At 34.8% G+C, this 11909-nt stretch overlaps 1 protein-coding gene across 9 annotated transcripts in view; it reads left to right on the top strand.

The window, feature by feature from the left end:
- The window catches only part of VPS13B (vacuolar protein sorting 13 homolog B), an 805060-nt gene that overhangs the window by 645784 nt on the left and 147367 nt on the right, over positions 1–11909 (top strand). For 8 of the 9 annotated variants that reach the window (XM_074386816.1, XM_074386811.1, XM_074386810.1 and 5 more), the window contains one exon: positions 5–412. In XM_074386816.1, coding sequence (XP_074242917.1) covers positions 5–412 — 408 coding nt within the window. The remainder of the gene's footprint in view (positions 1–4; positions 413–11909) is intronic. The other variant, XM_074386814.1, reaches the window with a different exon arrangement.

Below are 11909 nucleotides of genomic sequence, written 5' to 3'. Positions count from 1 at the left end.
ATAGCAGATATCAATTTGGATATATCAAAGCCTTTGAAAGCAAACCTGAGTTTCACCAAACTGGATCAGATAAACCTTTTTTTAAAGAAGATTAAAAATGCACACAGTTCAGCACATAGTGAAGAGACTTCAGCCCTGCCCAACACGATGGTGAATAAGGATGATCTTCCAGTCTCTAAATATTACCGTGGAAAGTTGTCTAAACCCAAAGTTTATGGTGATGGAGTACAAAAGATTTCAGTTCAGGAAAACATGTGGAGAGCTGTTTCCTGCTTTCAAAAAATTTCTGTTCAAACTACTCAGATTGTGATCTCCATGGAAACTGTCCCCCATGCTAGTAAACCGTGCCTGTTAGCATCTCTTTCAAACCTCAATGGAAGCCTTAGTGTCAAAGCAGCACAAAAAGTACCTGGTAAGTCACAGAAAAGGGGAGGGGGAGAAACAGAACAAGCAATATGATTTGTTAACATCTGAAAATCATTTTCAAGATTTATATTATGTAGAAGTTAAAAGTTGTAAAGGCCATTAGAGATGAGGACATTTCTGTTTTGTGACCTTATTTTTAGATATAATTTTAGAACAAATCCTTTAAGTATAGAGACTTCAATGTCTAAACAGAAATGTGTCTATCCTCCTCTTAAGGCATGTTCTTACGGGTGTCTTGAAAACTGTTAATTACTAACCTAAAGCAACTATAGTAGAACAACAGTATATAAGTTTTGTGAACCATTAGAATAGTGTTTCTCAAAGTGTGATCTCAGGACTAGCAGCATCAGTATCACCTGGGAAATTGTAAATTCTCAGACCCCACCCATGACTTACTGAATCCAAAACTCTGGGCATGGAGCCCTGAAATCTGTGCTTCAGCAAGCCCCACAGGTGATTCTGATGCACAGCATTAAGTCACTGGTAACTGTTTACTTAAAAAAGAAAAGTTGCTGTGGTGGCAGATATGCTACACAAAGTATAACAGAAGCCAGGGTTCAACTTTGCAAGAATACTATTGTGGCATTTTATCAGGCAGCAACACCTGGCAAGGAAAAGCTGTGCTTCTGTGCCTAGCCTAGCAAAGGGAGGTACAGACCCTGCAAACTGAATGTCATCAATGGGAGGAGAGGTGAGAAATCAACCAGCAGTGACATTACATTTTCCTCTTCTGTTACCATGACTAAATTCTTACATACTTTTTCAAAAAGAGTGGGCAGAAGGATTGTGAGGAGGGGAAAAGGAAAGGCAACACACAGGTGGGAAATAGCAGTTTTCAATCACAGAAACTGCTACTGTAAAATTTCAGGGCATAGGGCCAGAAATTTTGCTCTGAAAGTAAATGTAGCAAAAGGGAACCATATCTTTTCCCACTTTAATTTGTGGAGGGAAGTAGGGGATCGGGGATAGTGCAGGGGATAAAGCAGATCCTTATATGCAACTTAGTTGCTTATCAAAAAGTAATTAAATGGCAGCTGCAGACTAACTGTAACTTAGTTCCATATAGCCACTTTGGGCTCAGTAGGTAAAAGAGAAAGAAAAAGTTTCATAGTTGAAAAGTGTGAATTTTAGGCCAAAACAGATGATTTATTTCTTTCTCACCAGAAATATTTGTGACCAAGCCAACTAAAAGCTCGGTGTGTTTTTTTTTTTAATTGTCTTAAAAGTTATAAGTGAAAAAGGTAAGGTCCATGGGACATGAAAGACTATGAAATACTGGAGTATCTGATGTATCCACAAATAAACTGCAACCCAGACAACACTGGGCCTATTCCCATGCCTTTCCAATTCTCCCTCAGTCATAGCAGGGAAAGGTTAAGACTCAAACAAAATGGAAGAATTTAAACATACTGTACTCACTTCTAGGTCCTTTTTTTTTTTTCCATCCTCATTGCTTTTTTATTTATTTGATATTCATATTTTATCCATGTTTAATGATGTCTGTCTTTGGTAAACATCTCTACAATATTAAGAAATCCTTTTCTCACTAAGCTGTATGAATTAGTAAACTCTAGTTTTAGAACTTGTTTTTTCCTCCTTCATATAAGAAAAACAGCATACCCTTAATCCTTTTACAATTATGTTCTTAAATCTAAACACAAAAGATCGCAACTATAGCTTTGACTAAACATACTTTATACAGCTCTAACATGCAGTGTCCAGCAAATATTTTAAAGTAATTATTTGCATCAAATCAAATCTCAGTTGAGGTTAGCTACTTAATAGGAACAATTTTCTCATGAGACTATAATGAACACCAAAATATATTTTTACTGCAGTTTTTTCTTTATGCATACTCAAACAGTTTAGGATGATAACAAGTTTAGCAAAATAATAAACTGTAATTACATGAAATTAGATTATATTAACTTCTAGTTATAAGGACTGATTTCTCTGGAAATTGTGATTAAGAGATTGGTACATATTTTTTCAAAAAAATATTTTAACTATATTTTTATAATAAAACATAATTTAAGCTTTGAACATTAATTTCATTTTGTAGTCAAATGTCTTAAAAATTCATGCTTTGCAATTTGGATAAAATACATGCAAACATATATTCAAAGTATAATTTTGGTAAGTGGTAAAAAACTATCCACCACCAAGAAGCAAATATACTCACATAAAAGCCCTCTACCAGTAGTCATATTTCTTTTTGTAGTTTTCAAGTGACATTGTTCTACATTCAACTGAAATTTTTTATGTTGTAGTATATTTTTAGGCTCAATGAAGTTAATGTCAGATTTTTATAGTTTGAATCTAATACAGAAATGCTTAACTGTGTCTTCGATTTTACAGTTTATATAACTGTTGTGACCATCTGCAGCAGCTGCACTTTTCAAAATTATTTGCTGAACCAAATTGAGCACAGTGACAAAAGTAGTCATCTCAGATGTACTATTAAACAGAAAGAAAAAGGAGCATTGCCTTGGTACAGTATAGCCATCTGCTGTACAGATGTTATTGTATAGAATGACTTCAGATAAAATAATTGTAGAAAATTTTCATTAAAACCTCAACAATTTGCACTTGTTTATGTGAATCTGCATAACTCCCCAATGAGACAACACACTTGGGGTTTCTTTGGTTCTCACTCACTTTCTCTTTGATCCTTTTTGATGTGCGGACTTTAATAAACACAGTCAAAAACACTGTGCAAAAACATCATGGAAAAAACTACAAAGGAACAATTATAGCAGCAGAAACTACTCTAATCCCTAACTTACGCAAGCTATTTTTAGTGAAGTATTTTTTTAACACTCTTTATGTGACAGTGTTATATAAACAGGGTAAAACAGTCCTTTCCAGATGAGTTTTAATTTAGGAGCTGAAATAGATTTGTAATGCTAGAGGAATCTTATGTGCTAAGTCATATTTAGGGAAACACAACTGAGAATGTGTTTTAGGTATGTTTTCTTATTTTTCAAAGGTAGAAAAATATTTGAGTTCACCTAATGATTATATTTTTTTTTATCATCTAAACTGTCATAAGCTTACAGGAAGTGTATGTGAAAGGAAATAATATGATCAAAAGACATAAGTTAATTTTTCTCCCCTGAACATTCTCAATACATTTAAATAATCTGTGCTTTCATATTTATTTACTGATTTTTAAAACAAAATATTTATAAATTATTGACTGAAGCAGTTAAAGGAATTATCACTTGGAATGAAGCAAAATGGTTAAATATTTTCTACTTTACAAACAATGTCTACTAGTTCTTCTTAGCCTCCTGCGTTATTCTTTGACCCTAAACTATGGGAGTTTCGTGGGATTTGATTTTTTTTTTTTTAAATTCTACTCTGCAGATACTGGTGTAGCAGTGACTTACAATAACCTAACTCTTACTTCTGTTAGAATACTTAGTTATCTCATGAATCTTTGGTAAAATGACCCAAAAGTTCTGATTTCAGTAGATGTAATGCCTATATTTTTAAGGTTGGTATATAATACAGCTGAAAATCCTATGATTGTATTAAAAGTACATCTCCTTTAGAAATTATATTTTAACATATTTTAAAGCAGATAATATTTCTTTTGCTATTCATTAAATTTATCTCATTCTATAGTATTTTCTCAAAAAAAAAAAAAAAAAAGAAAGCTTCCCCTTACTTGTACATACAACACAATCTTTTTTGCCATTTGAAGTATGTAGCTATAAATTGTGAACTGGCAGTGTAGCACTTTCCAGAGGCAGGGTGGAGAGTGAGCTGCAGACTTTAGCTCCCCTTGTCAGAGTAAATTATGGCTCTATTTGGGCGGCACTCCTTAGATTTCGACAAGCGAGCACAGTTCAGAGCTGTGAAATAGCTGTACTTTAGGCTGCCTTGCTCTTTCTTGGGGCACTTAGATTGGCAGCCTCTGTGTATGTAGATAAGGAAAAGGAAAATAGAACATGAGCGAGTCAGATGAAACAAAGATTGGGGGAAGAACCTTAATCAGGTCATATTGGCCGGCATGTTAGTCAGAATTTGGAAGAATTTAGACAGATCCCCTGCCATAAGGACTTGGGTGACTTTCCACCCAAGCCAGAAACAGTGAGTTGAACTCCTTCTAGTCAAAGGGCTATGGCTTATAGAACTTTCACTACTCCAGCCTCTGTCATCCAGATGTACTTATCTTTTTGAATAAACAAACGTAGAGAGAGAAAGCATACCACATATATTTTTCACATATACAAAATGCCTCTTCTAACATTCACTGAATTCATGACCAATAACATGTAAAGAACCTAAAGTTCCTTTTCATGTATTGAAAAGTGAAACCAGGTCATTAATTGATAAAAAGTAGAGCTCCAGCTTTTCATTCTATAGTTAACTGGATTTCCTAAGGAAAATCTTATAAAGTGTTGTCATAACCTTTGGATACTGCAGAGATGCAAGTTAGCCTAAGGGGAAATAAAACATTCAGATATGACTACCTGAAATAATATCATGCAATAACCAGCCAGTTACAACATCCCAAAGTCTTTTGTTACTTTTAGAAAGAAATAACATCTCTGTCCAATGCCTGCACAATAGGAAGTGAGTTCTTGGACAGTTAAAGCCAGAGTACAAACTTAACTTTTAAGCAGCCACTGAGGATTGAAGTGGAAGTACAGCTTGTAGACAGCTATACAAATCACTAACAACTTTTAGTGAATATTGGGTGTGGGCATCAGGGTCCTGTCATTTTTGACACTATGTCCCAAGTAGCTTAAACCCGACACTCAAGGCAAGGTGGAGACCTCATTGGGTCTGTAACATCTGGGATTTTATTTGTCATTTTGGCATACCCCACAAGTGCAAAAGAAAGAGTAAAAGGGGATTATCTTGACAATGAAATGAGTTACTGAATCTTGTGATAATGAAAAGCAGAAGAATTCTAATGCCTTTCTATAGTCCCTGAGGTAGAGGTGCATTTATAGTTTTGCAGAAGTAAAATGTAGGCGGGAAGAACAGATGGCCTAGAGTCCATGAAACATGACACCTTCCCCTCCCAGGACTGAGTACCACTATTAATACTGGTCAGATTCCCCCCTATTACTTTATAACAAGGTTCGAAGTTGCTACTGATAAACTGACATGTATTTCTTTTTTTACCCTTAAATTACCTGTAAATTACTGATAATTTTTGACTATGATATATTTCTGTATATCCTGGTGAACCTTGAGGCATTCAACAAAAAATAGAAGAGGAATTTCTAAAAATTGGATGGGAAATAAGTAGAACAAGCAAAATTATCTTAACGTTTTTCAAAATAATATCCCATATTATTTTTCTAATATGAGAATAAGAACCATAAATGTATGAGATACTATAATTCTCCTGCCCTCCTAAGTTATATGCAGCAGAGAAGACATCTCAACATACAAATTGTATTATCTTTGCTATAACTGTTATGTGATTAGATAGACTAGACATTATTAATTACCACTACCTTAGAAAAGATATTTTTCACACCCTCAAGAAGAGAGATTAAAAATTATGACTGTTTGGCATTGTTAAAAAACACTAGTAGATTTGTGCTGCTCCGCTGTATTTACATAGTCATTTAATGTTTTGTTTAGCCAAATTATGTAAATGTAATATTCTACATCTTTTATTTTGGGATAGATATTCACTGTCCTGTGATAAAGAGCTTGTACATCTCTTAAAATGTTCTTTATGTACATTTTTTGTTTGAGGGCTATGTGGTTGCAATAGCTGTTTTGGATTCCAAAGGAAAGCCTTTAAAATACATAGGATAGTAACTTCAGAGATACAGAAGATATCCACTAAGTTGAGTTTCTAGTGTATGTCTTTCAAAGCTGCATAAAAATAAAAGTTATCTAATAAGCAGCAAACTTAGGATATCAGAGCGATCTCATGTGCTGTGGTGTAGTGAACATGATGTACCTGCCCAGCCTTTCGTAGAGGGAGATGAGCTCATTTCAGAGAGATAACCATCTCTAACTTTTTCTTCTGATTCATCACTGACCTGAACTCCGTTTGAACCTTGTTAGACAAAAAAACAAGCAGAATTCCTGGCCCAAACTATAAAATATAATTAAGCCCTTTTGAAATGATGTGTAAAAGAACATTGCTGTACCCCCACTTATAACCACCACCACCACCACCGCAACCAATAAAGTTAAATCAAGCACTGCCTGTAATGGATTAAAATAATAAATGTTCCTGGATTTCAGTGTTTGAAGTACTTGAAGAAAACAGGCTCCCAGCAGCCGGGGTAGCTGAATGCAAGAGAGACATTTATTAATGACGAGTTCAAGGATTTGGCCTGTTTAAGATCATTACTTTCTGTTTACCGTGTGTTACACATCCCTTGTATTTTTACACAGCCCACATGTGTCCGCATGCAATAATGAAAAGCTTTTTCCCAACAAAAGAATTGTTAATTGCGTAAATATGGTTCTCTTGGGGAATATGAAATCTTCGTAAGACTCTGCTCCCTTCTAATGAGAAATCCTGTGTAGTCATTATAGTCTTCCATGTAAATTCACCTTCGAATCTTATCTTTAGCCAAATTAGTCATTTCTGGTTATTGGTTTTAGTTACCAAATTACAAACTTAATCTAGACTCTTTGCTAGAAAACTGCTGGCCTCAGGGTATTTGTTTTAGAATTGTGTCCTGTTACATTGGACCTTGTGTGTCCCATGTACTCTATAACATAAAAATCAGTGCTTTTTCTTTTGTCTGCTTCATATGATAAAGAACCTTTCTCTGGATTTATTAATACATTTGGAAAAAAACAACTGATACAGGTTTTACATATATACATATTAAAGCATTATGTTTCTTGGAAAGGAGAAAAAAAGGGTCTTTGAGATAACAAAAATGCTGTCGATCAACATGCTGCTATCTCATTGTATAAAATGTTATTGGAGAAGAAAGTTTCCAGCCCTAATAATTAAGTACTAGAGGCTTTTTTCTTAATAGCCTCTCCTTTGCATCCTAATGATAGCCCTTACTAGTTTAGTATTAAGTGAAATGGACAAGTATTGTGGCCCCAGCCCAAGGACTGTGAAAAATAAAAGATTAGAAGTAAATCTCTATCCCCCACTCAACTGAATTTATGATAGCATTTAGTTTTGCCTGTGGTTGCAGCAAATTGCCCCCTTGTCCATCTAAGCCAGTAGGCAGTTTGCTAGGAAAGCTTCTAGCAAAGCAACCCTGACAGTGATGAGTAACTGACAACATATCTTAGATGTTCTTTTACTCCCTGGTTGGTCCACTGAGCTTGTTAGCTGTGTTGACATAACACACTGAGGCAGTGCAAGAGAACTGAGGACAGGGAAAAGCATTTATTTACAACCCAGTTACCAATTGGAAAAATGAAATTACTAAGAACTAATAGCAGTCGTTTGTGTAAAGCAACATGGTGCTGAAAAGAGGCAGGGAGAATCTGCATCCCAACCCTGCTACTTACTGACCAGTGGTTGTGTCAAAAGTTACTCTGTAGTGCATTTCCCAGATAAAGGCAAAAATATTTAATTCATAGACTTTGAGAGGATTCAGTGACTTAAAGTATGCAGAGTACCTGGCACATTGCTTGGCACAAATTAAGTGCTGAGTAAATATTGGTCTTTTAACATACTCCTTTCCCTGAAATCACACCACATGAATATGGAGGTCATAGATATTAAATATTACAGCTGAAAATTACCTTAAAGGTCATCCTTCTTTTTTTTAATCAATAACCTTTATTGTCTTTTTTTCCCATTGACCTCATGGTTCAGACACATTGTATTTGATATTAGGTAGCTAACTATACCAACCTGATAGAGTTGTAACCAAAACAAACAAAATTTTAGAACACCTCTACAACCTAGTCTCAGACAAATTCATGATTTCTTTTAGGCTCTTAGGAATACTAAAAATCACGTACGGATCACCATTGCTATGTGGGACCCACTAAGTGTTAAGAACCCTTAGGTTGAAGACCACAGAGCTGGTCTTAACTTCTTCATTGAGTAGAGAATGGAGAGGTTAAGCAGTTTGCCCAGGGATACTATGGTGGAGCTGAGACTATAACACACGTCTCCTGGCTGCTGGCCTTTCTGTTATATCAGTCTTTCAAAACCTGAATTATGTAGATATATCAAAACCATTTTCTAAGGCATTGCAGTAAATTACTTAGCAAGTCATGTTGTTTTCAGCATTATTTGAGTAAGTTTATACCAATTTTTCCATCCATGTGACTTACTTCAAAAAAATTTTTGATTCTGCAGTGGTTTCCTTGCATAATTCAATTAACCAGCTACTGTATTCATCCCAGAAACTTTTCAAGTATGTATTTGCAGTTATTCTTTCCTGTGTAAGAAGCTTGTCATACACTTTCCAGTATGTACAGTCAGATCTGCCAGTCTTTTATTTTTTAACATAGCCACATGATCCAATCAAGTTTTATTTTTCTAATAAACTAACACAACTGTAAAAACAGTGAGCATGGTGGCAGATTGGCCGGAAAGAAAGAGGCAAAGCATATCCACCATCACCCTTTGGTATTTTTAGTTTTTGTTTTTCCAGAATCCTAGAGTTCTAAAGCATTTCACAAAAAAATACCTTTCCCAGACAATGGCCATGTGTGAGTAGCCAACTCAGTAGACATTTCATCTTTCGTAACAAATTCTGCCTTTCTTTATGGGAAAGAAAAAACTCCTCTTCCAGTTGTTTTTCCATTTTCGTATGTCCAAATAAAAAGGTTTGAATTAAACTAGGGGGTCCCAGCTTTTACTCAACGGTAAGGACTGAGTCATAGTCCCTGGGAAATGGAAATCTCACCTATGAGAAGTCATCAGGTGCTTTGAGAAGGGAGACATAGTAGGCTGGCCATCCATTTGGTCTATTATTTTGATGACTAGACTTTTAAGTTCATTTGTTGGGGAATACTGGCACATGTTACAGCTTAAATGTCAGTGTCCATGTAGTTCTCTGACTGGTTTTGTTATGTTTTGTCCCATATATCATTTCTTCTTGTATTTTATTAAATAGGTACTATTAATATAGTAAACTAAAATACAAGAAAAAATATTAATTACTGTATTAATATATATGTGTAGGCTTATTACAGAATTAAATATAATTAAATAGGATCTGATTGACTTACAGATTCTGATCAAGTCGGGGGAAACACGTTTTTTTGGTGGTTAGAGAACACAATTGCCATTTTTATCTGCTTCAACATACTTGGTTGAAGGAATGGAAGACTTTCTTTTTGAGGGAGTGATTATGTCTTTATAGACAATACTTACAAAATGTTGTCCTTTTCACATTCTGAGGTTTCCTGATGCTTCACTGTTATGCAGATCAGCTTCTGGATATATCTAATACATGCTTGCTGATTTTCTAGTAGCCTTAGATTACTTACAGCTGGGTAAAAAATTACCTGGATAGGCTTTGCTAGCAATGTCGTCATTGACTATTCTTTGTAATAATATATAGAAGCTTGATTTAGATTGCATTTTGCTCAATCAGCATGTAGAAAGTAGGAGCCTTGCTAGGGGTCTAGTAGATACTGACAATAAGGAGCTGGCAGCACTTCATAAACATTTTTCAAAAGAAGTGGTTAGCAGTTATTAGTCTTCTGAAGGAGTATTTGAAAGGTCATGAAACTATTTGTTCCTTGAAGTAAAATTTTATGCTCAAAATATTCAAACAAAGCATGATTGGTCCTGTTTATCACACCAGTTGTTTCTGAAATTATTTCTCCATGTTGCTACACTTCATTTAGTTTAATTAAATATCTGCAATTAGTTTACTAAAACTTAAAAGATAAACATAGATTTTTGAAAAAAATCAACAGAAAAATTCAGCAGAAAAGCACTCTTTTGAAGGAAAGGAGGTAGAGGGAAGAAGTCATACTGCCTGCTTGGTCAAAGTGACTCGATCACATAATTGCTAAATGTGAGATGGAATCCTGAGTGGGTTCCTGGAACAGAAAAAGGACATTGGAGGAGAAACTGGTAAAAAGGAGAAAAGGTCTTTAAATTAGTAGTATTGTATCACTGCCAGTTTACTGGTTTTTGAGAATCATAATCTGATTTTATGCAACTTACTAACATTGAGAAGCTGGGTGAAGGATATCAGGTTTGCTGAAAACCTAAAATTGTTTCAGAATTTAAAATTTTAAAAAATGACCTGATCAGCAATTAGGTAAGTTTAGTAATATGCATGCTTTTAATGTTTAAGTGATAATTTTAAATCCTAAACTTTTGAATCATATTTTTGAAAAGTTTTTCTTTATTATCTTTGGAAATTTAGGGAGAAAATACAAGTAGAGGAAATGTACAGGGCGATTCATCAAATGCCTGTATACTCATGAGCTAGAACAAATATAAACATTTTGTCTTATTTGCTGTAAACACAAAACACACAGAGAACTTTACAAAATTATTCAGGCCTTCTCCAGTGTTCCAATGTTGAGAAAGTAGCTCTTTATAATTTTTACTTGCAGGCATTTTGTCCAACAGTGCACTTGTCCCCCTAAGAATAACACATGCCTTAACTCACTTTCTGTTGCCATTTACTCCAGGTTGTTGAATGTGTAAATATCTAGATACATGAAGTCTAAGTAGTCTCTGTGTCCCTAGGTTTATATATGTACTAATATGTAAGTATCAAGATCATGAAAGAGAAAGCTGGGTGATCTGTCGCAGATTCAAGAAGACTAAGAAGTTTTGATAACTAAATCCCGTAGGGATCCTGGGTTGAATCTTAGACCAGAAAGAGGAAAGTAGTGGGGAAAATGGCAAAATTTTAAAAAGATGTATAGATTATTTAAAAGTATTACATCAATTTGGATTTCCTGATTTCAGTATTTGTACTAAAGTTACATAGCTTGGTGAAGGGCATACAGGAACGTTACACAGTATGTTTTTGCAACTTTTATGTAGGCCCAAAGTTATTTCAAAATAGAAAGCTTTTGTTTTTTTTTTTCAAAGTGAGGGGACCTGGAGTAGATGATTTCTAGATCTCTTCTATCCAGCCTTGTTATGTTACAATGGTACAAAATGAAACCAAAGATGTAAGCTCTTTTATTTCCTGTCTACCAATTAAGAAACATGTTGAGGCAGCTGAAAAATAGGATCCAATTCTAAACTATCAATTCAGTTCAATGGAACATGTCCTGAATAGCTGCTGTTGTGCCCAGGACTACACTGAATAACCTGGTCTTTGCCTCCAGCATGGTCACTACTTATGCTTGAAGATGATATGATCTTTGCTCTCAGTTACTCATATTATTCAGATGTCTCTTCTTTGATGTTTTAAAGTAATGGAATTGGAGAGAAAAATAGAAATTGATAAGCTTTGGAAATTTGGCAAAGGAAATAAGAGCCTTCAAAGAGGGCCTGAAATTTTTCAATCTGGTTGCCTGAATAGGTAATGATAACCATTAAATAAGATAAGCAACCTAGGAGGCCTTTGGTACTAAATACTGTG

The sequence above is a fragment of the Saimiri boliviensis genome, chromosome 15, assembly GCF_048565385.1.
Source record: "Saimiri boliviensis isolate mSaiBol1 chromosome 15, mSaiBol1.pri, whole genome shotgun sequence".
Classification (NCBI taxonomy): domain Eukaryota; kingdom Metazoa; phylum Chordata; class Mammalia; order Primates; family Cebidae; genus Saimiri; species Saimiri boliviensis.
The sequence above is the reverse complement of the archived record's forward strand: the minus strand, read 5'-3'. Positions and strand labels throughout refer to the sequence as shown.